This window comes from Pholcus phalangioides, unplaced genomic scaffold (genome assembly GCF_987345545.1).
Source record: "Pholcus phalangioides strain wild (caught in Gottingen) unplaced genomic scaffold, Ppha-v1.0 ptg000015l_1, whole genome shotgun sequence".
In the NCBI taxonomy this organism is placed as follows: Eukaryota; Metazoa; Arthropoda; class Arachnida; order Araneae; family Pholcidae; genus Pholcus; species Pholcus phalangioides.
The window spans coordinates 63354110-63379231 of record NW_028301608.1 but is presented as its reverse complement, the minus strand read 5'-3'; the positions used below and the strand labels follow the sequence as shown (position 1 = coordinate 63379231).

The 25122-nt window shown below is 36.1% G+C and overlaps 1 protein-coding gene across 2 annotated transcripts in view; it reads right to left on the bottom strand.

The window, feature by feature from the left end:
• LOC149076473 (serine-protein kinase ATM-like) overlaps positions 1–25122 on the bottom strand; it is a 98818-nt gene that overhangs the window by 70366 nt on the left and 3330 nt on the right. For both annotated transcript variants that reach the window (XM_089244045.1, XM_089244043.1), the window contains exons 2-10: positions 23571–23687; positions 23196–23351; positions 21424–21553; positions 20842–21018; positions 7611–7776; positions 6332–6494; positions 4623–4804; positions 3723–3935; positions 2867–2974 (exon numbers count right to left, since the gene is read on the bottom strand). In XM_089244045.1, coding sequence (XP_089100171.1) covers positions 2867–2974; positions 3723–3935; positions 4623–4804; positions 6332–6494; positions 7611–7776; positions 20842–21018; positions 21424–21553; positions 23196–23351; positions 23571–23663 — 1388 coding nt within the window. In that variant the 5' untranslated portion in view covers positions 23664–23687. The remainder of the gene's footprint in view (positions 1–2866; positions 2975–3722; positions 3936–4622; positions 4805–6331; positions 6495–7610; positions 7777–20841; positions 21019–21423; positions 21554–23195; positions 23352–23570; positions 23688–25122) is intronic.

Below are 25122 nucleotides of genomic sequence, written 5' to 3'. Positions count from 1 at the left end.
TTAATTCTGTTATTTAAAAAAATTGAAAACTGATATTTTACATAATTGAATATGTAAACAAAAATATGTTAATCGTTATTCGTTTATATTTTTGATATGATTTTGGATGTTGAATGTTTTGTGTTAAAAACATATTTGTCTAATAAGCATGAAAAATGTGAAGTCTTTTCTTTCAGTAAGGGTCCTGGTCAGTGAAACATACGTACAGTATTTCCTTCTCACTTTTTCCGAACAATGCAAGAGCTGCCTCCGTATCTCTCTCTCTCTCAGTGTGAACTCCTTCTCTTACAGATGTTCAGATCACCATTGGATTCTTCTTCTCTCTCAAATGGAATTTCTCTTCAATTCCTCTTTGCTTTTGAAAATCATGAATAATGACAGAGTATCGTGAATAATAATTTGAGTAATCCCGATTTCTTTGATACCTCACTTCACTTTTTATGTTTTTAGCTTTAAATCACCTGTATAGCTTCAATTTTAAAAGCAATAGGAAAGCTCTTCATACTTGGACATTCTCAAAATTTACTCACACATGACAACACACACTCTACCACAATCAACATTCGAATATAGCTAAAGAAACGTGGCATACAGGGGCGTCGAAAGTGTTTTAGACTACAGTTAAGGGGAGGCTATAATATGCGAAACATTTGATTGAGTAACATAACAATAATTTACTTACAATATGAACAGCGCAAAATAAAAATAAAATTGCTGGGAAGATACAGCAAGACCTGCGGATGCTTGAATTGAGTTTTACTTAGGAAACTTTGATTTATTAATCAAAGAAAAAAATTAAAAAATACTGTGGGGGCAAATATAACATACTTTGGAGGGTATGATCTTAAGAATAACATAACCTTACTCTTCTTTCTTCTAAGACTTCTTATTTCTGCCACCTGGCAGTCGAGTGGTTAGGGAGATCCTGACACTAACAAATTCCCTGGATGGATCATGCTGATCCCTTGGGAATATGTGATGATCACGTTATTATAATTATTATTATAACTTCCTTAAAGCAAAATTGGACTCAATGAAGAACAGTAAAAAAAAGCAAAGATGATTTTACAATACCAAAAAATTCACAAATAGGATGTCTTCCAGGAAAAAAAAAGGAAATATTATCAGCTGTAACTAAGCATTGGAGAAAGGTGAAGATTTAGATAAGAATACAAAGAAATTATCGAAAATACTTGTCCGAAAATTGGTTGAAAATTCATTATAGGTGTACTTTGGTGAAATCTATGTTCGTTATAAGCAACTGAAATAACAAATGAGCAATACAAAATTCACGGAACATAGAAAAACTTTGTTATATGCAAAAATTCGTAATATCCATGTTTGTTATAAGCGGGTCTGACTGCATAAATGCATACATAATACACGGTGTGTCAAAAAGAATCATCTGATTTAAAAAAATCATAACTATTCAGTTTTTAATCCATTTTGATCAAATAATATATAGGTAGAAAGAGGGAAATCTCAACTTTCACGCAGTTGCCAACAGGTAGCGCTAATGCCCTTCCTTCGGCTGCCACTTCAGTGTTTATCAAGATGCTGACAACACAACGGATTAACTGTAGCCAGTTTGTCTCATTCAAGGGCTAGAACTTCCCATTTCTTCATGTCAAGTCTGGTACACCGCAGGGTTTGGTCCTCTAGCCATTACTATTTCTAATTTATATAAATGACCTACCCAACTCTTTAAACTGTCATATCAGACTCTTCGCTGATGATTGTGTCATCCACAAAACAGTGTCCAACCTTTTCGACCAAGAATCTCTCCAACACAACCTTAACATTATTTCCAAATGGTGCTCAACCTCGAATTTGCCCCTCAACTCTTCAAAAACAGTTTTTATAAAAGTTATCAGTAATTTCCCTTACTCGATAAACAATTCTTTGATCTCTGAGGTTCTCATTATAAATACCTATGCATAATAATCTCTTCCTATCTGCACTGGAATCGTCATGTTTATTATATTTTTAATAAATGTTTCCAAAAACTCTTTTTCCTTCATCGTAATCTGAAAAACTCCACCCGTCACGTCTGTCACCTAATGCTACCAGACATATGTTGTCCCTGTTCCCTCTTATGCCTGTGAAGCCTGGGATCCACATACCCAAACCAACATAGACAAATTAGAATCTATCCACAATAAGTCCATTCGCTTTATTTTTAACTGTTGGTCTTCATCTGTCTCCATATCGGAAATCAAGTGCCAACTCAATATCCAACCGCTCTCCTCTCTTAAACTTATTTCTCGTTTAACTTTTCTGTTCAAAATCCTCCAGAGGTTTTTAATATCGACACTTCCAACATTCTAATTAAACCCTCTCATTTATCCACTAGACTCAATCACTTCCAAAAATTACAGCCCATCTTTGCTCCTTCAGATTGTCACAAATTTAGCTTCTCTCCCCCAAGAACTATTATCGACTGGAACAACCTACCATCAAATATTGCAGATTGTACTACCGATTTCCAAATTTTCATGTACCATCAACCGTCATTTTCATCACATATAACTTCCGCATCCCCTTGTATGGGCCTCGGCGAAACAATACTGAATAAATAAATAAAAAATCCCAAGGTGAACATATTGAGCACCTTTAATTTGGTTTGTAAAAAAACTTTGATTAGCCATGTAATATAAAATTAATCTATCTCAAGTGTCTATTGTTCAATATTTTTCATAATATACACATTTCAAATTGGGTGATTCTTTTTGAAACGCCCTGTATAATAGTAAAAAATTTAAAAGTAATTTGATATTAATTTTTTCTCCCTTCTCATATTTTTCAGTCTTTCCTGTTTTAAATCCTTACAATAAACGTAAATAAATCAGTACAACGCATCACTTACTGGTTACAAGATAGATGCAGCTCAATAAGTAAATTTATGACCAGAGCAATATCTTCAAGGGTAACTATGCTATAATATGTTTTAAATAGTTCAGAAATGACTTGCAACCTACAAATGAAAAATCAAAAAACTTAAACTTCTGGGCATTTATTTTGGATTTTTTTTCAGAACTACACAAATTCTTCAATAAAAATTTAATTTCACTGTGAAAGAAGGATTGGAAGAAAACAAAAGGTATTTCATAGGAATGAGAATATTATAAACAGTAATAATAGTAAAGAATAGAATTTTTGCCTTAAAAAACCGCAAACAGAAATTTCACAACAAATACATAATATAATAGTAAAAAATTTAAATAATTTGACATCAATTTTTCTCCTTTATGATGATTTGAAATTCTAAGATAACTATTAATTTTCTAAGAATTTTTGTCCACTGGCATAAATGTGAAAGCAAAATTGAGAATATATCTTTCATTAAAAAAATATAAAAAAGGTCGTTTTCACACTTTGTGTGATATAGCTTCATCATATTTATAAGTTGCATGCTTAGAGGAGACAGAGAACTGTCTCCTTTAAGCAGTGCCTAGGCATGGCCACACATGCAAGCTTACAAAATATGCCATAGATGGCTATAGTAGCACACACAAAGGATTTGGGGGGTTATTACATTTTTTACATCAAAAATAGATCGTAATCTCGGCTCTGGGAGAGGGGATTTCATCCCAAAACCAACACAAAGTCTATCATTTATTTCTCAGTTCCTGATAAAATTTTCATTCAGAAAAAAAAATAAGAACAACTCATTAAATAATTAGGCATGTGTATTGCCACGACACACGATTTAATATAAATACCATGGCACAATTTCAGATGCAGCAAATGATTGCATCTCTGCAACAAAAGCTTTGAACCCAACATCTATTCGGCGTCGTTTAGTGGCAGAACAACTTATATCAAATGACCCGTGAAACTGGCTGACATCAATGCTAGGACAAGGTTCTCTAAACAATAGAGCACAAATCTTGGCAGCAACAGAAATAAAGTATGGATGAAGAACCAGCTCCTTACTGAAAAAAAAAGTATATATAGAAATATAAATTATACATACATAGATTTATGTTATGGCCAAAGTTTGAAGTTAGTCTTCAAATACTGGTCAGTTCACAAAGTGGCCAGGAACTGGTCAGCAAAGGGCAGATTTCAGGCATTGGATGTAACACTAATATACACATGTATATATTACACATATACAACACTATCAGTATCTCGGAAAAACATTTTTTGCTTAATTTTTTTTGAATATGTGATATTTTTACACATGAATGAATTTATTTTTATTGACTTCAATTGAAAATAATATTAATTGAGAACTCATAAAAACACTTTTATACACTCGAAATACAAGATGAAGCATATTGTATCAACGATGAATTTTAAACTTCAGACTGCTCACTAGATGATGAGCCTACTAGGCTAATACAATGACACCTAAGATGAACACTCTACTAGATGAAAACTCATCTTGAATGGAATCAACAGATAGTTTCATAAATAATTAATGATTTGATTGAGGGGGTGGGTTGTTGTCTATTCTCTTAAAATCCAATCAGTTTGAATAAATAAATTGTAACGACATTTAATGTGTTTTATTAGTCAAAATGTTGTCTTTTAAAACAGTTACTTTCTTTAACATAGTTATTATATTAAACAGTTCTCAGACAATGAACAAACCAATAACAATGAAAGATTAATACCTAGAAGAATATTTGTTTCTTCCGCATACTTCTATGAGTTCTCGAATGACTAGATGATAAAGATTGGCCAGTAAACTTTTCCAAATGGACCAGTCATTAGCAAAAGCTCCATTATCCTCTTTCATCACTCCTTGAGGATGGTGAATCCCTAGCTGCATGAGCAGAAATTCCAACATACTTTCCTAAATAGAATAAAGACAAACTTTTAAAGAAAACCAAATATTATTTGCAAAAAATATGCATAAATAAAAACATTATTTTAACATACATGTATATACATAAAAATTAAAAAACAAAACTGAACAATTTTAAGAATAGAAGTTTCAGATCAAGCTAGTTTTGCTAAATCATTTGGAATATTTCCATCACATTTTCAATATGCTGTCACTTTTGTGTTATAATATCATGTTTTTCTGTGCAATTCATTAGCTGCATTTAATTCATTATTAAAATCTTAAACACTTGATCAAAGAATACAAAACTACTTTGCATCCTACTAATTTTCCCATATAGCGCATCTAATTCACAAGAACGAATATGCTTATTCAATATTTACAATAAACCAAGATTTATGGTAACAAAAGCAAACAAAATTCTAACAATCTCCATCATACTTCGTAAAAGATAAAGGATTCTAATAATGCAGAGAACACAGACAAGTGGATCAATTTTTTGAGTCCAGATATTTCATGATTTTCCAGAATACAGATATTACTAGCATACTGGCTAATGTGGGAAGAATTTTTTCCTACAAAACTGCAGATAGGAAAAATACCATATTTTAACGGGTATAAAGAACCCTTTCATTTTTTGGTCTTAAAATTTGGAAAAAAGTTTTCATCAAAGATATTTCCAAGATATAAAAAAGTTTATTTTTTATTCAAGTATTAAATGATGTTAGGAGGTGTCGTGAGTTTGATACCTGGTTTGTCCTTGTCAGGAACTTCCCTGACAGAGGGGGTACAACAAAAATGGTGACACGACCACAGATAAAGATTGCTACCGCAAGGAGTCCCACACCGAGAAGTTAATGCAACAACCTCTGTGACTGTAAAAAAAAAAACCTGTCGTTCGGAATCAGCAATAAATTATAGGTCTCAATCTAATTAGCCCCTCACGTGCAGAAAACGACTGTGGTGTGACAAAAATGATCGCATGATCAAAACTATCCGTGTTTAAGAGAAACTCTACCTGAATTTCTCCCTGGGCATTGGGTGCAGCTATGTATTTTTTTTAAATGTCTTCTATATTTTACATTGACTTGACGGCTGTCTCTTCCAGGAAGAGTGATGCAAGATATTGGTGCTTGCGAGCACAAGGCAGAGGGCCACTGCTGTAAATCCGTTTTTATTTTCGGACACAATCCTGCCTCATTTGAGGTAATACAAGTAAGTTGCCTTACATCAGTCTGGGGTTGTGAGCGATTCAATCTATCTATCTACTTTTGGTACCCAATTTTTGGTAAAAAAGGTTCCTTATACATGCCAAAATACAATAAATCAAAGCTAATGTTTGAACAATAAAACAAATTTTTTCACTATAATAAACCAGTGTCAAATTCAAATTCAAAAAAAAAAAAAAAAAAAAAATTAAAGCAAATATCGCACAAAAATAAAAAATATTTCACATTTCTTTTCCATCTCGTTTAAATGTGCTTCCAAATTTTGTTTTTTTTCTCAAAAAATGATAAGTATGATTTGCAAATTTACCTTTGCAGAATCGGTAGGTTTAGTCTTCCATAAAAGTACCAAAGGCATTATGACTGCTTCACCTAAGGAACATAGCTGAACTCGTGCAGAGTATCCTATATTTCGGCAAACCATTAGCATAGAATTAAGTAAATGTTCATGAAATCTAGATGCTTTCTCATTCCTAGCAAAAAGAAAACAAGAAACTGAAGTCAAAATTCTCACCTGAAAATTTCATTGAAAAATAACATTCATCCACTAAAAGACTAATTACATAATCACTAGAATACCACTGGCTGTTCAAGAATAATTTAGCATGACAAACTTTACAAGATATACGGAAGACTGGATGTTGTGAAGATATTTATTATTTGAGATGTTGATTTTTTAAGGAAGGAAAAAACTCATCTCTGCCTCTACCGGGAGTTTTTCCTTCCTTAAAAAATCAACATCTCAAATAATAAATATCTTCACAACATCCAGTCTTCCGTATATCTTGTATTAACAAGTGGAGAGCGACATTCATGTCATGACAAACTTTATTCATAAACCCTGTCAGTATCAAGGGAAACAAGGCTGGCATACCCGCTGCTCTTTTGTGTAAATCATAATCAAACATAGTATGAGAAACAGGCCACATTAATCACTTAACAGTTTTGCCTGAACACCGTCTCGGGTGTTACGAAAAGGGATTTTCCTGATTTGCCCATACGCCACTCAGGTAGCTTATTTTCCATGCCATTCCACTGATTTTCATCCCCTTTTAGTTTGCCATGTTTCCCCAATAGACTCTAGTAGTCCAGTAAAGACTATATTTCAAAACAAGCGTACACCGGTTTCAAGTCAGGTTTTACCGCTCTTCGTTTATGCAGGAAAAGGAGTGAATTTTTGTTTGCACTTGTTCAGTGTATCATGTGTTGTGAATACTATTTCTTTACAATTTTTCAAGAATGAATGAAGTGAAAGGATTATATATATAACAGAATATTAATTCTGATACTTTCCAGTTCAGTGAGTTTTTCAGAAAAAAGTAAAACTCTATAATTTTTTTGTTGTAATTAAAAATTATCATAAATTAATAAATGCAATATCTGTAACAGTTTTGACTGCTAATTTGAATTTATATAATCAATAAGAACACAAAATTATTTTCCAAAAATTTGCTTATCTTTGGCCACAATATGGCAGAAAGAAAGAGACTGTTAAGTGGTTAAATAGAAATTTTTAAAACATAACATCGCATTGAAGAATTTTGTCAAAAAATTAAAACCATTGATGCATTCAAATAGAAAGAACATACTTCATATTCTTGAAAATGGATTCAAAGAAGTCAAGCAGAAACTGAGGCCTAATATCATACTGCTTATATGCATTGATTAAAAGCTGCTGAAGAACTTTAGCCAAAATATTTCTATCCCAACCAGTAGGAGGATTCTGTATGAAATGACAGTATTGCCTCAGCAAATCTAAAATTCAAATATTTAATATATTTTCTCTCTAATTATTAATGTAATTTAAAATTCTTATTCAAGTGATACAAGGAATCAAAAAAAAAAAAAATTCTAAAGATTGAACCAATCTCAGGAATAAGGGGTAGTAGCAAGCAATAATAAGATTTAAAAAAGGGAAGAAAGTGTGTGCAAATAAATGATCAACAAGTTATAAATACACTCAGTGGCCAAAAAATTAAGAACACCCTCTCACTCAAACCTCCATTTGTCTGTGCAGTACGTGCGCTGACCTAATAACTGGATTTGCTGATTAAAGTTTTCTACTGGGTCGGAAGCACCAGGGGTATAGGTCAATTCGTCACAGCGTCAATTCATCATGTTACAAACTCGTCGCGGTACAAATTTGTTGCAGGCTTATTTCGTCGCAGCACAAATTTGTCGCAGACTCATTTCGCTGCAGTACAAATTTGTTGCAGGCTCATTTCGTCACGGTACAAATTTGAATTGCTTTAAAATTCATATGTTTGTTGTGATCTTATAAATAGGGTAATTGCTTTAGGCGTAAAAAACTGAATTATTTTTTTTCTCATTTATTGGAAATGTTCCCCCTTCCCATCTGTTTAATTTAGTTTAAATTTAATGCTTAATTTAGTTTAAATTTAATGCTTAATTTGTTAAATTAAATTTGTTTAATTTGTTAAATTAAATTTGTTTAATTTGTTAAATTAAATTTGTTTAATTTTTAACAAATGAAGGAAATTATTCATTGAAGTCATTAAGTTTTTAAAATTTAATTTTTACCATATAAACCGCATTTCTGTCCGGATTTCTATTTCTCGCAGTGAGGGATGTTGAAGAGCTCACCCAAATAAAAAATTGTGATTAAATAAATTTTTTAATTTTAATTTCCACCGTATAAGCTGCATTTCCCACTTTTTGTCGGGATTTGAGACCCTGAGTGCGGGTTTGAGTCCCTTATAAACGGAATGAATGGCGATTTTCAGAACCCCCACCTCCTCAATGTTTCCTTCATGTCGGCACCTTTGACTGGCTAAGGATGCCGGAAGTGTTTGGAACTTGTGGGTTCTTCTCTTAATCTTGAAGTAGGAAATTTTGATTTCTGAATCATTTCTCTGGGTGCTCATACCCATTCCATAAAGTATCCTGGGCACCAACAGCATCTCTGTCTCTGACATCACTGCAAATGTTGATCGATTTTTGATTTTATTTTTTTCAACTCTAAAGTAACGAGTGAAAAGAATGAAATCAGACTTTTAATTAACCCATTGCATGTAACTTCATGTACATGACACTCGAAATTAAAATTACAATATCAATTACATTTAAAAATTTAACTGCATATAAAAAATTAATTATATTTGAAAATTTGGTTATAAAAATTTGAAATGTTAAATAATTGATTCTTGCTGTGATAAAATTTCAATATCATGTGGAAAAATTTCGGTTTATATGATATTCCCCAAATTACCGTGAGCCTATCTTTAACGGTAAATTTCTATCTGCCCCATTACAGTATCTCCATAAGAACCTGAAATATTTAATTAATTAATAATTCAATTAAATTAATATTTAATTTCACCGTATAAGCCAAACTTCTCGCTTTTGTTGGGATTTCTATTTCTCACAACGAAGGGAGTTGGGCATAGATCAAGGGTTGAAATGTACAGTGCTTATGAATGACGATTCGATGAAGTTTTCATAACGCCCACAGGATGAGCACCGACAAAGGCAATGTAATCACCAATAAGAAAGATGACTATGGGTCAATCGCATAGATACAATATAACCATTAATCTTATGTTTATAATCAGTCGCATATCTTTGGCTGGCTTGTTTGAATATTTTCACATAGTTTTCATTGGCGTCTAAGCTTTTGGTACAAGGTCGGCGTGCTTGGTCTACGGCTCCAGTCAACAATTAGTAAAAATATCTTCTTACAATACAAGTGAATTAACATTAACAGACAATGTAAGATTATGTTCAGAGGTATATTTCCTAGGTGGGGAGGGGGTATGCAGGCTTTATCCCAAGATGACAAGTTCAAGTGAAAGACCGCGCCAAAATTACGTAATTGGTGATCAAGAAGATGAATTAGAAAGGAAGAAGGAAGACAAGGTTTGAATAGCCCTGTAGGAAGCTGTTGAGCAGCCGCTGAAAAGGAAGAAATGTAACGTGACTTTGTGCTCGAGCGAACGAGCGATTTGTAAGAACGTCAAGCTTAAAAAAGAAAGTATGAGAAGTAGTATGGCAGAGATTGAATTAAGGGATGGTAGAGGACAGTAGTCGTATTTAGGCTACGCTTGTTAATGTTCTGAATTCGAATAAAGTCTGGTTCTTTGAAAACGTTAGTAAAATCCCGGAATACTTGAATTGAAGCCGCGGCCATTTTCCTTAGGAGCCAACAGATTTATCAGAAGTGGGATTTAGCACCGGACTGCGATAGAAGAAAATGTCATTTCTCGTGAGAGGACGAAAGAAAGACTTGGAGATGCTGGCATTGCAGTTGGGAGAGAAGCCATCTTCAGATGACAGAGTCGCCGATCTGAAGAATCTCATCGTCATGTCCAAGAACTATGAAGAGGACTTTGTTAGAGGACTCCTCGAGCAGATCATCGAAACCCGTCAAGAAGAAGCCGAAGCTCTGCGACGGAAAGAAGAAGCCGAAGCTCTGCGACGGAAAGAAGAAGCCGAAGCTCTGCGACGGAAAGAAGAAGCCGAAGCTCTGCGACGGAAAGAAGAAGCCGAAGCTCTGCGACGGAAAGAAGAAGCCGAAGCTCTGCGACAGAAGAAAGAAGATGAAGCTCAGCGACAGGAACGAGAGGCCGAGCGGCAGTTCGAACAGGAGCGTCTTCGGATAACATGTGCGGCGTAGCGAAATATCGATGATGACACCGAAAGTCATCGCATCGTACCGTGCGATTTGACCAAGAAGATACAGAAGTTTGACGCGGATAACGGGGATTTGAGTCTGTATTTACAGTACTTCGAATGCCAAGCCGAACTTGCGAGAGTACCAGAGGAACAATGGGTTACTAGCTTATTAGTGTTACTGCCTTACGAAGTGTCCGAAATCGTGATCCGTGAACCCAAAGAGAGGATTAACGACTATGGTTTCGTCAAGGGACTGTTGCTGAATCGATTCAAGCTGACGACAGAGAAGATACGGCAAAAGTTTATCCAGCACTCCCGACGTCTGAAGTCGACTTGGAAGGACTTTGGATATGAATTGAATGTCTTCTTTTCCGAGTGGCTATCTCTTCTGAATGTTACCGAGTTTGAATCATTGAAGAAACTGATCGTCACAGAACAGATGAAATCGCGGGTACCGACGAAAATTCGCGAACATTTCATCGATCAATGGTCTAGTTTTGTGAACCCTGATGAATTAGCGAAGAAGCTCGATGAATACGAAGTCGTGAGATCCGAGATCGAGGATGTAAAAAGTCACAAGTTCACCGGGACTGATGAACGGAGATCCGGATTTTGGGATGACCAAAGGGTAGATGCTCACCGAAGAACCGTTGCTCAGGATCGAATTGTGCACGTGGATCCAAGGAGAGACATGATGATGGGAACGACTTTGAACCGGAACAATCGACCTCGTATGAGTGAAGTTCGTGACGGCGAGGGACAACGTGTCAGGCCAACGGTTCCGAGAGACAATAAGCGGCAAGACTGGGAGCCCAGATGTTTTTCGTGTGGATACCTGGGTCATGTGTCGCGTGATTGTCCAAGAAAGAAGAATTTAACATGCCGCCTGTGTGGTGTGGCCGGTCATATTCAAAAGCACTGTGATCAGACTACAACAAAGAAAGTCAACTTGGCAGCAAATGGTTGTGCTGATTGTTACGAAGGGAACTGCATCAAAAATGCTAGGATCAATGATGGGCGTCTCATCTCATGTTTGATCGACACTGGAAGTAGTGTGACATTGTTGAAGAAGTCCGTAGCGGAGGATATGAAGCTCAAGTATGTGCCGAAATCAGAAGAATTATTCCGTTATGGAGATCTGGTGAAGCCATCAGCAGTTGCACTTGGGAAACTTAACGTGGATTTGGAAGTGGATGGTGCAAAGTCAGCTGTGGATGTGTTGGTCGTCGATGATAATGCACAGTCGTATGATTTGATAGTTGGACGGAACTATCTGATGTCGCCGGAAATTGAGTTTGCCGGGAGTGGAGGAAGACTGCGTGTGTGGCACGCAAGTGAGTTGCCATGTGTTCGAGATGTCGGAGTCGAGGAGAAAAGGATAGAGCTGATGACCATGAATCCAGAAGAAGTTGACGGTGCAACGATGGAGGTCATCGATGCCAGAACAGAAGATGTGGAGGACGGACTGGTGCTGATGAAAGGAAGCCAAGGAAATACTGATGTCTTGCTAGAAGTCGTGAAGGGGAAAACGAAGGTTCCTATTTTGAATTTAGGAGAACATGTTGTGAAGTTTGGTGAAGGACAGTGTATCGGTCGTGCGTCAATCGTTGTTGATAAACTGAGCATGAGGGAATTAGAAGAATCTGATGAAGCTGTAGGAAACCCCGAAGTCAGAAACTCTTTTGTGTGTGATGAGCTACGTGAAAACTTGGATGTTCTGGTGGATGAAGAAGTGAGTCCTTCGACTGATTGCTGCGTGAGTGAGGCCGTCATAAGATCGAGGGACATTGAAGTAATCTGTGAGGATGATATCATTTCAAGTGTGGCCTTGAAGGATGAACTGTGTGATGAATTACAGTCTCGCGATAAGAAATTTGCTAATGTGGGTACTAAGTGTGAGGGACGAGGACGTAAGAGAAGGGGAATTCGTTTAGATGAGATAAAAGTTCGACGATTCAACTGAGAAAGAAGAAAAGCGTGAAGTTTGGTCATTGGTGAATGAGTATAGAGATGTTTTTGCATTGTCCATTGAGGAACTTGGGTGTACATCGTTGACTAAGATGGACATTAAGGAAGTGGAAGGCAGCAAACCTATTTGTGCACCGCCGTATAGAACAAGTTTGTCTGAGAGGACGGCAATCAGCGATATCGTGAAAGAATGGAAAGATAATGGTATAGTTACAGAAACTAGGTCACCGTATGTTAGTCCAGTATTATTGGTGAAGAAAAAGACAGGTGAAAATCGATTAGTTGTGGACTACCGTCGATTGAATAATCAGACAGTGAAAGACAAATTCCCATTGCCACGAATCGATGATTTACTGGAAAATTTGGCTGGGTGTAAAGTGTTTACGACATTGGATCTAGCTCATGGATACTTGCAGATACCGCTAACGGAGGAAGCGAAGTTGAAAACAGCATTCATCACTCCAGATGAAACAGGACAGTTTGAACGTATGATATTCGGGTTAGCGAATGCACCAGCAGAGTTTCAAAGACTGATGTGTCAAATGTTGGGTCCACTCATGAACACTAAGGTCTTATGCTATCTCGATGATATCTTGATACCAGCGAAGGATTGGACAGATATGATGGAGCGAATTAGAGAAGTGTTTGAAAGACTGAGAACAGCCGGATTGACGCTGAAGTTGACAAAATGTGAATTCGGGAAAAGAGAACTGGAGTTCTTAGGATTCGTTGTCAATGCAGAAGGCATTCAGCCAGGTTCGAGGAAGTTGAAAGCTGTCAAAGACTTTCCGATTCCCGGTAACGTTCATGAACTACGTAGATTTCTAGGATTGACTAGTTATTTTAGAAGATTCATAAAAAAACTATGCACAGAAAGCTGATCCATTGACACGATTGACTCGAAAGAACGAAGAGTTTACTTGGAAAGAGGAACAGACAAGAGCTTTTGAAGAACTGAAGTATGCGTTGATGTGCCAACCCATACTATCACACTATGATGCGAGAGCGGAAACCGAAGTCCATTGTGACGCGAGCTCAATTGGGTTAGCGGGAATGTTGTTGCAGAAAGGGACGAACGGCAAGTGGCATCTAGTATATTGTGTGAGCAAGAAGACCACTGAAACTGAGAGTAAATATCACTCGAGTAAATTGGAATTGATGGCGATTGTTTGGACGTTGGACAGATTGCGACAATTCTTAATTGGGATCAAGTTCAATATCATCACTGATTGTCAAGCTTTGGTCTACATGAATACAAAGAAATGCATGAATCCACAGATAACCAGATGGTTTGATCTAATTCAGGAATATGACTTCGAGGTGAAACATCGACCAGGATCAAAAATGGCACATATAGACGCACTTAGTAGAGCACCTATTGCAGAGTCAAAAGATACTCTAGACTCATTTATCGATCAGAAATTAGAGATATGCTTAACTCTCACTGAGGAAGATCAAATCCTAATGATCCAGCATACAGATGACGAACTGAAGAAAAAGATAGAAATATTACAGAAAAACGATACGGACCGGACCAAGGAGGAAAAACAATTAGTTCTTGGGTACGAGCTGAAGAATAACCGACTCTTCAGGAAGGTGGGCGATAAAGAAAAATTGAAACTACTGTATGTAATTCCGAAGTGCATGCGGAAAGGTACTGTAATCAAATTTCATGATCTTATGGGGCATTTCGCCACAGACAGAACAGTTGGGAAGATCAAGGAAATGTACTGGTTCCCGTACATGAAACGCTATGTAAAACGTCATATAGCTATGTGTCTGGAATGTTTGGTCAATAAGTTACCGGCAGGTAAGCAACAGGGATTGCTGCACGCAATCGAACCCGGAAAAAGACCGTTTGCAGTGATACATATGGATCATCTGGGACCTTTTGTCAAAAGTTCGAAGGGAAATCAGGAGCTACTAGTGATCATTGACAACCTTACCAGATTCGTACGATTATTTCCAGTTAGAAATACTTCAACTACTTGTGTAATGAAATCGGTCGACATCTTTGTGAATGACTTTGGACTACCGGACCGAATTATAAGCGATCGTGGTTCTTGTTTTACGTCACAGCAGTTTGAAAAGTACTGCAAGGATAACGGAATTCACCATACGCTCAATTCAACGAAACACCCTAGAGCAAATGGGATGGTCGAAAGAGCAAATAGGACTATATTGTCGTCGATAACTACAGGTATGGAGAACAGAGACCATAAGGACTGGGACGTGAAAATCAAGTTGGTAGAACGAAATCTGAACAACTTTGTGAACAAGTCATCTGGTAAGACACCATTTGAGATGTTGCATGGATATTCTCCAAGATTCAATGATGGAATGTTGAGATGGTTAGCAGATGAGGAGAATAACTCGTGGATGGATCCAGAGGAAGTAAGAAAAGAAGCTCGAGATATAATCGTGGAGAATCAAAGAAAAATGAAGAGCACCTTCGATAAGCGCAGATGTGCTACAATAGTGTTCGAACCAGGCGAGGTTGTTGTTATGAAGAAAAGTCCGAGAGCCATGGGGCAACCGACGAAGACTCAACCGAAGTATAGAGGACCCATGACTGTCACGGCTGTATTACCAAATGACACGTATCGGGTGACTGAATTGGAATCAACAGTGAAAGGTCATCTATACACGACAACAGCGCACGTGAGCCAACTAAAAGCTTGGAGGTGTGAGTCTGAGTCCGATGATGAAGACATTTCAGTGCAAGAAAAAGATGAGCCAGTGTTACCAAGACGTAATCCGAAGAGGTCGACATGTAAAGACCAGTACTGTGGGGCAATCGGGACGATTGCAGGTCAGGATGACCGAGTGTAGGAAGCTGTTGAGCAGCCGCTGAAAAGGAAGAAATGTAACGTGACTTTGTGCTCGAGCGAACGAGCGATTTGTAAGAACGTCAAGCTTAAAAAAGAAAGTATGAGAAGTAGTATGGCAGAGATTGAATTAAGGGATGGTAGAGGACAGTAGTCGTATTTAGGCTACGCTTGTTAATGTTCTGAATTCGAATAAAGTCTGGTTCTTTGAAAACGTTAGTAAAATCCCGGAATACTTGAATTGAAGCCGCGGCCATTTTCCTTAGGAGCCAACAAGCCCACAGGTGAGAAAACTATAAATCCGCCTCTGATTATAGCCTACATTTATTAGGATAATTTTAATTTTAAAAACAATTCGTATTGTACATATAAACACTCCACAATATCTAAACCTTTATTTATTTTCAGTGCTTTGAGTATCATTTTTTTTTAAACACTTATATAACCTGAATATCGCAGTAAAAACCCGATGATGATTTATAGAATAATAACTGATGGTATTTTGAACTACAATAATTTTGTTCTTTTGTTTTAAAGATAAGTAGAAGATTTCAATTTATTGCAATTTACATTGAATTCAAACAATTTAATTTTAAAAAATACTACATTATTTTTTGTCATCCGTATAACCTGTATCTCTCTTTAAGATACAACAAAAAACTCAAATAAAGAAAATTAATAATAGGCTAATTCATTTTGAATTGCATTAAAAGTTTTTCTAATTTTGGAACATGAATTATGGGGGGAAAACTTTTAAACACACACGTAAACCAACATATCATTTCCACGTTCGATTTTGCAATATTCCATGTTTATGCGAACAGAAATATGTAGACCAAGCACACCAACCTTGTACCAAAAGCTTAGACACTAATGAAAACTATGTGAAAATATTCAAACAAGCCAGCCAAAAATATGTGACTGATTATAAACATAAGATTAATGGTTATATTGTATCTATGCGACTGGCCCATAGTTATCTTTCTTATTGGTGATTACATTGCCTTTGTCGATGCTCATCCTGTGGGCATTATGAAAACTTCATCGAATCGTCATTCATAAGCACTGTACATTTCAACCCTTGATCTGCGCCCAACTCCCTTCGCTGTGAGAAATAGAAATCCCAACAAAAGCGGGAAGTGCGGCTTATACGGTGAAATTAAATATTAATTTAATTGAATTATTAATTAATTAAATATTTCAGGTTCTTATGGAGATACTGTAATGGGGCAGATAGAAATTTACCGTTAAAGATAGGCTCACGGTAATTTGGGGAATATCATATAAACCGAAATTTTTCCACATGATATTGAAATTTTATCACAGCAAGAATCAATTATTTAACATTTCAAATTTTTATAACCAAATTTTCAAATATAATTAAACTTTCATATGCAGTTAAATTTTTAAATGTAACTGATATTGTAATTTTAATTTTGATGACCTTTCTGCATTGACAAAAATTAATTATTTTCAGTTAACTGCGTGTACACTTTTGTTCATGTTTTTATTTCACGTCTAAGACAAAAACCTACATACAAGCTCGCATGGAACATGTGAAAAATCGACAGTTTGACGAATTGATTCTGCACTGTAACATATAAATTGACGCCACGACGAATTGACACAGTGGCAAACTTGTACAGCTACGAATTGGAGCTGCGACGAATTTGTACCGTGACGAATTGCCACTGCGACGGATTTGTACCGCGACAAATTGAGGAGCGACAAATTGACCGGCTACGAAGCACCAGTTAACATTGCAATTTGCCTTTTCATGAGGAAAACAAGAGATTTGAGTGACTTTGAAAGTGGCATGATTGTGGGTGCCAGAATGGGCAGTTCCAGTATCAACAAAGCCACTAACCTACTTGGCTTTTCTCATACAACATTATCTCGAGTCTTCAAAGAATGACAGTTAAGCCAAAAAACTTTGAATGAAAAGCAGAATAGTGGGTGGAAATCACTTGTGAAAGAAAGAGGTGTCAGGCGACTGACACGCATTGTGTATACAGCAGCAAAAAAGTTACAACGAAACAAATAGCAGTGCAATGCAACTCAGGATCATCGTAAAGCATATCTGTAGGCTCTACAAGACAGATCTTAAAATGAATTGGTTTTAATAGCTGGCAACCCACAAGAGTCCCTTTGATTTCACTGCAAAACCGAAGAAAACAGCTTTTGTGGGCTAGAGAATGTCAAAATTGGACACTTGATGAATGGAAGAAGGTTGTCTGGTGTGGTGAGCCAAGATTTCTTCTCCATGACATTAATGGCACAATCCATGTGTGGTAAGAGAAGCCCGAAGTCATGAATGCAGTATGCCACATGACAACTGTTCAAGTGAATGGAGAAAGAATCACGGTCTGGGGAGCATTTTCCTGGTATACTCTCAGTTCCTTATTTCCATTGAAAACATCCATCAGTACCAGCACCTACTTCCACATCGTTGTTCACCATGCACACCTGTTTTTGGCCATAATGTTTTCTGATGATGATGGCTATTTCGGCAGGACAATGCACCCTCCCACGGGGCTGGAATTATTTCAGGTTTGAGGAACATGATTCAGAGTTTCAATTTCTTCAATGGTCTCTTCAGTCACCCGATCTCAACCCAATTGAGCATTTGTGGGACAAGGTTGAAAGGTCTGTTAAAAGCTCTGAAACAACACCTAATCTGAGAGAATTAAGAGCTGCTGTTACGTTAGCATGGGTTAATATTCTTCCAAGTTTCAGCAACTTGTAGAGTCTATGTCTACAAGAATATCTGCTGTCATCAAAGCCAGAGGAGGTCCCACACAATATCAGTGTTGAGTATCAGGGTGTTCTTAATGTTTTAACCACTGGGTATATTGTGACAAAAAGTGGTAGTGGTCCAATTAAAAAATTATTCAATTTAAAAAAATGAAAGTAGGCCTATATTCAAATACAAATATAACAGTGAATTATATACATTGAAAATATGCATACATTGAAAATTTCAGTTATAAACTAGGTTGTGCAGATAACACTTATCAAACTCACAGTATATAATTGAAAAAAATATCTTGACTACTTTTGAAATTGTCATGTATACTCATGTGTATGAGTCGACTCTCTCACTGAAAGGCCATCAAAACCACAATACAGACAGAGAGAGCTCAAGGTTTTTCTCTGCAAAAACTGACCTATATATAAGTTAGCCTTCCCAGCTTCGGAAGGAATTTCACAAAAAAAATGTGACATACATTATATGATAACTATGCTGAAAAATAGCAGTGACATTATTACTTTAAGGGATTGCATTTTCAAATACACAAAAGAAAATTATAATATAAAATTGTAATCTAATCACAATATAAAAATAGTACATCTAGGCAAAATTACAACTAAGCAGAATCAAGAAAACATATTAAAAAAAATTGGATGTCCACTTAACATTAAGATTGTTTTTTAGAAATCAATATGGGCAAAATCAAACTGTAGACCTACAGATTGACAACAAACTGGTCAAAAGTAGGACTACTTAAAGTACTCACATTTTAATGTGATAACTAATTTATTTATCCACTCACAACAGGCACCAATCAAATAAAAAGTGATGAATGAAATCAAGTAATGTACAAAAGGAACAGAAATGAAAAAAAAATACATGCAAATACACACAGAACATGCAAATATGTCCAAAAAAACTAAACATACACACACAACAGATACATTTATATACAATAAAACCCCTCTTAATGGACATCCCCTCTTTTACAGCCAAATAATAATCTCCCCTTTGTATAATAAAGCATGCATTTCAAACCACTGATTAATATCACTTCTCTTTAACGGACAATTTTTTTTCTCCCACCTAATTTTTTTTGTCCACAAAAGAGAGGATTTACTCTATATGCATACTAAAAATCTACATTATTGAACATTGAAAAATTAAAAAGTGAGTTACCTCTTAATATATTTGTGCGATATGAAGGAACTTAGAATCTACAACAGGTTCATAATGAAAGTTTTCTATTTATATAATACTAGTTATAATACCCGGTGTTGCCCGGGTTTTCTTCAATGAAGCTTTTTGGATCACATGTTATCTCCCTCTTTCTTTGAGGGACATGCAAACTGTGTCTAAGTTAACCAATATGGAGACTTCCAGCGCGACTCATGAAAGAAACAAATCTAGATTTAAAGAAACGTAGAAATGAATATATATTTTTTCCTTTATTAAGGGTGCTAAGTATTTTGATTTCCCCCACCTTTTGACCTTTAAGTTATCCATCTGCCTGTTTCAGCTTCCAAAAATACTTAGTTAAAGCTGTGGAATTTCTTCTATGCACTTCATGGGCCCATAATTAATTTTAAAACAACCTAAACTATATGAATTTATGCAGTTGAATATTAAAAGACAATACAGACACATTTTCATTTTAGAGCTTCAGAAGATGTAAAAATAAAAAAGTTGAAATCAATGTTATTACCTGGATATCCAACTCAAAAGTAGGTCCGGCTAATTACTTCATATTTAATCTCCAGGGCTTTGTATATCTCTAAACGAACTCAATATTTCAAAAATTGAGTCGTACTATTGGTCGTACTCAGATGTATATTTTTTTTAGATGGTCGGTCCCTGGAGTAGGATCGTGTCATACTTTTTTTAGGTACAAATACCCGGATTCACAATCATCACTTCGCATTGCATTTTATCCAACTCGCTTTTAGCTCAGTATACATCACTTAAGATGAAGGTGGTTGCCCTTTTGGTGAATCGTCTACAGTATGAAATAATTCGTCTCACTGGTGCTCAGCACGTCGCCGGCTGGTTCCAGATCTCATCATGCCTCCCCTCTAGTCATCCGTTGTCACCACCGTCATCCCGGATTCCGTCATCGTTCGTCCGTCGTTTGGCTTGGCGGCAATTGTCGCTTCCGATCCCGGCTGCCCGATTGTCACCTCGGCTCTATCCGTTGAGCCTACAGTTCTCGCCGCCACGTGGAGCCTCGTCTCAGGTCATGACCTTCGCTGGCTCCCGTCAAGGTTGAGAGACGTCACGGCTCGTGTAATTCTAGAAAGATCAAACTTCTGTCGCCGGACTATATTAATGAGTCAACAGATTTGCATAGGGATTGGTATGAATTTGAGAAATAATTTTGTGATAATTTTGTTAATCATAACCTACGTAATTGTTAAAGGTGTTAATAAATTTACTTATGGAATATTATAAATTTACCGGGAATTTCTCTTGAAATCATTTGTCTCTCTCTTACTGTGTATCGATTGCATCGATTTTGCCAGATCAGAATCCTGGGTTGTTATGCAGGGATGTCGCACACACACACAGAAAATCAATTATATATATACAGATATTCGAAAATTGACCTGCACATTTATAGAAAGCAATCAAATACACACGCACCTTCATATACTTCATTTGTTATTTCTTGACACATATCAGAGAATGGAAGAATTTCTTTTAGAAGGACATGAGTGTAGTCCATACCAAATGATGACATAGCATAGGAGTTTGACAGTACCGATCGAATATGGTCCATCACTTTAATACATATTCCGGAAGATAGAACAGATGAGCTCCCTGTAAAATATCAAGTATTACTAGAACAAATATGATACTGGAATTAGACAAGTTCATAAGAAAAAATAAATGTGAAAGATAAGCACATTATTTTTAAAAAAAATTTCAATTGTACAGTACTCTCAGGTAGCTCTTTCACCCCAAAAATTTGTCATTTAACAGAAAAACTTTGAATGATACCAGACTTTAAAATAATAAACATTTAGGTGAGTAAATAACACTGAATAAACCATTCCAATGACTTAACATATGCATAAAACTAAATGCGTTCGAATTTTCACTTAGAAGACCTTAAATCTTTTGGAAATACTTTGTTCTCATTGACGTGAGAAAGATATGACATTTGAGTATAACATGGAAAATATTACTGATTGAATGTAAAATAATGTTAATGTATGTACTTACTTAGACTAATCGCATTAACTAAGGACCGGAACATGTCAGAACAATTCCTTTTGTCTTTAATTCTATTTGCAATCACAGTTGCCGAAGCCTTTTCGTTGGTGGATTCTTTTTCATGCAGCCTTTCTGCTTCCTGGTAAAACGCAAAATGTAGCCGTTACAAAACTAAAAGCAAGTGAACCAAAATTTTCCTGATTTAACAATAAATGATTGTAAACTATAGTAAATATCAGTGGCGGCTCGCAGTCGGATATTCTGGAGGGCGCAGATTTCAAAATATTTACTACCATCTATCGGTGAAAATATGTGGTGAAGTATTGCACTGAATTCAAAAATTTCATTTTTGTTTATCAAATTGTTTTCACATTATCTGTATATCTATGCAGTACAAAAATAATATTGCTCTATCAACATAACATTAATGTAAATAATTGATATTTTAACATTGAAAATCATCATTTAGGTTCATCATTCATTAGGTATTTTGCAAATTGTGAAAATTAATACTCCTCTTTCAATATTATGTTCTAATTTAAAAAAGTGTATTATAATTTAATGATAAAGTTATAAATATATATTATCTTTTATGCTCAAATATATTCTAATTCAAAAGATACAATAGATTTAAAAGATAGTTGACCGCACCAGTATCTGCGGCACATTTTTTAGAGAAGCCAAAGTGAATGTAATAACCTGTGCTAACAATCCTCTTTCTCTTATATTTCTCAGTGATAAGGGTATCAGTGCAGGATGGGAAGCGCCTAAAGAAAAAAGAATAATACAGAGCTCTCTCCATAGAAGGCTCCACCGAACCTTGACCGTATGACCCGTATACTTTAAGGGGCCATTCAAGTATTATACAAATACAAATACAAATACGACGCCACAACAGGCAAATTGCCCAACGAGGTGGCTGACTTAAGAACATCATGGATCCCCGAGCCATTTTTTGGAGTCCCTACCTACTACTGCTACACCCCAAATGCACCCCCCCCCCCCCGCGGAACCCCCCAACGAACCCCCAACGAATCGGTACATGCGGGAATGTGCGTGTACGTGTAGTGTAACCTGACGTAAAGTTTTGTTTCTGTGTAATGCTTGTTATGTGTAGTGCTGTCCCCAGTTTTTCTAACTATGAGTGAAGTGTTATGGGTGAATGATTTACCGTTGTAGGACTGTTGCTCTCTGTGGCGAGACTTTTTAACGGGGAGATCGGCTCGCATTTGCGCCTTGAAGTTGGGAACCACAGAAAACCAACTTCAGCCGACCACCACTGTGGGGTTCGAACCCGGATCCTCGCATCACGAGTCCGCACTATAACCAATCGACCACCACAGCGGCCGTAAGCAGATTTTCAGCCATTCTTGACACCCCCCCCCCCCCCGTGAGAAAAATTTCAACAGAAGCTTAGAATATTCAACCTTCAAACCCTCAATCCCTTCTTGTCATCAAAAGTCAGCAAATCCGAAACCCCCTTCCCCCTCGATGCTGACGTAATACTTGAATGACCCCTAAAGAACAATTTTTTAATCAGTGCCTTCCTAAAATATTTATTTTCTAAGTCATCAAATTCATTTGAAAAATAAAGAAATTAAATGGTATTAAGTTAATAATACATTTGAAGAATTAAATTAATGACTTCAAATTTTCAGGGGGGGGGGGAGCCTTTGCACCTCCTTCACGAGCCGCCCCTGGTAAATATGCAATTGAACTGTGATATCTTAAACTTACATTAATAAAGTTCAATTATATTTGAGAGCTACAATATTACGAACCTGTTCAATATAAGCTCTCACACTTGCAAATACCTTGGACCAAGTTATGAGATGTTGCCAACCTGTGTTAAATTTTTTTCTCGCCAATGAATTCCTGTCCAAATTTTCAAGCACATCTTTTCTTTTAAGCAGCAGTTTGAGTTTTTCCAACTGCTTCTACAAGTATAATTTAAAAAAGTGTTTTCTTAACCTCATATGTCTCAGATATTTATCATGGGAGAAAATGGCATGAAAAATCATTTTATCAAAATGAACAAAACAGAACATTTTTATTTATAATGAGTCCAATTTTATCTAATTGTGGTCATTTTAGCAACTAGCAGTACAAAATCTGAGCATCTGAAATACTATGTAAACACAAGAAGATGCTATTACCCTTTTCTCTGTTATTTTCCCTTGGGACATCTGCATCAAACAGTTCCTCAAAGTCTCTAAACAATCATCACTGATATCATCCTCGTCATCCATGTTTTGTTATTATCACAACAAGTTCTAGAAATAAAATATTGAGAACTCAAAGATTATTTCCTAAAATTATCAATAAACATTTCTGTAGAAAATGAACTTTTTATACATGAAAAATAGTCTAATTTTTAAGAAATAGCAAACTCTTCTATTAAAAAAAACGTAACACCCTCTAGTGATTCATTAGTTCAGTAAAATCTGCTTAGACTACCAACACTTGCATGAATTTGAATACAATGGATATTCCAATCAAATATTTATCTAACAATCATCATTAATAGTAGTCGAATCCATAAAAATCCAGTCATGCAAAAATAGACATTTTAAAAGAAAAAAAACTTATTGGATTTTCTATATCTCATTCTGTTTTATGATCAAAGCATTATTTCAATGTTCAATCCAGGGATTCCTAAATTCTTCATATTCAATTTGCTTTACACCACCTGTGAACAGTAGTATCGGAACCAGGGGTGCTACAGTTGCTCAACATCCACTGTATTTTGTAGAACTGGACAGAGCAACCCCAGCACCAATTCCAAAATCAAAATATCCTACATAACCGACATCAGATCACTGGCAGGTCTGAAACATTTCCAATGCCCCTACCTTTGGAACATTATATCAGAATTCCAACTATCTTTAACAGCACCTGATCAACTAAATTTTTACAGCAGCAGTAATAGCCACTCTATCTTCTAAACTTGAAATGAAAATCTTCGTTGGAAAACCACAGAAAGCTAACCCTAAATTTTTTTGGTTAGAGAATGTCTCTAGCAGAGCTTGGTTTTTACATTTTGCTGAAGAGGGAGGGGCTGACAGGGTTTTACACTCTGGGTTTATCAATCTCTCATCATTTCATTATATTGCATACTGTACATTTCCTGAAAAATCAATGTAAGGAGTGAACTAATAGTCTTGACTTGTGAAACATTCCAGTTCGTTGCACTTGGAAGTTAATCCATCACATAATCCAGTGGTTTTCAAAGTATGCGTTGTGTGTCAGAGCGCTGTCAATATTGATGTGTGCCTGTTCAGGACTTTAAAGAGGTTCTTTATTAGATATTTAGAGAAGTCATGAATAAATATTGACTGAGGCATGGGGGAGTAGTGGGTAGTGAATGATTGAGAACCACAACTATACTCTGCTGCAAGTGTCCTTAGCTGTATGTGTGTTTGTTAATAAAAGACGCAGAATTTTATATTTATAAATGATCTATTATTCTATAAATCAGGGGGGATATTGAGCTACAAATTTGTCAAGTGATTAAAACAAAACTGAAACATATAACCCAGTGGTCCTTGAAGTGTGCATCACAGCTCCTAGGGGCATTGTCTACCTGTGTTAAGAGTACTGCGCCAAGTTGGACATAGTGATGTGTGGACATTCATCCCATTTTGTCCCCATCGCCAGAAAGTCATGAGTGATAAGTTTGAGAACCACTGATATAACCAAGCTATTTTG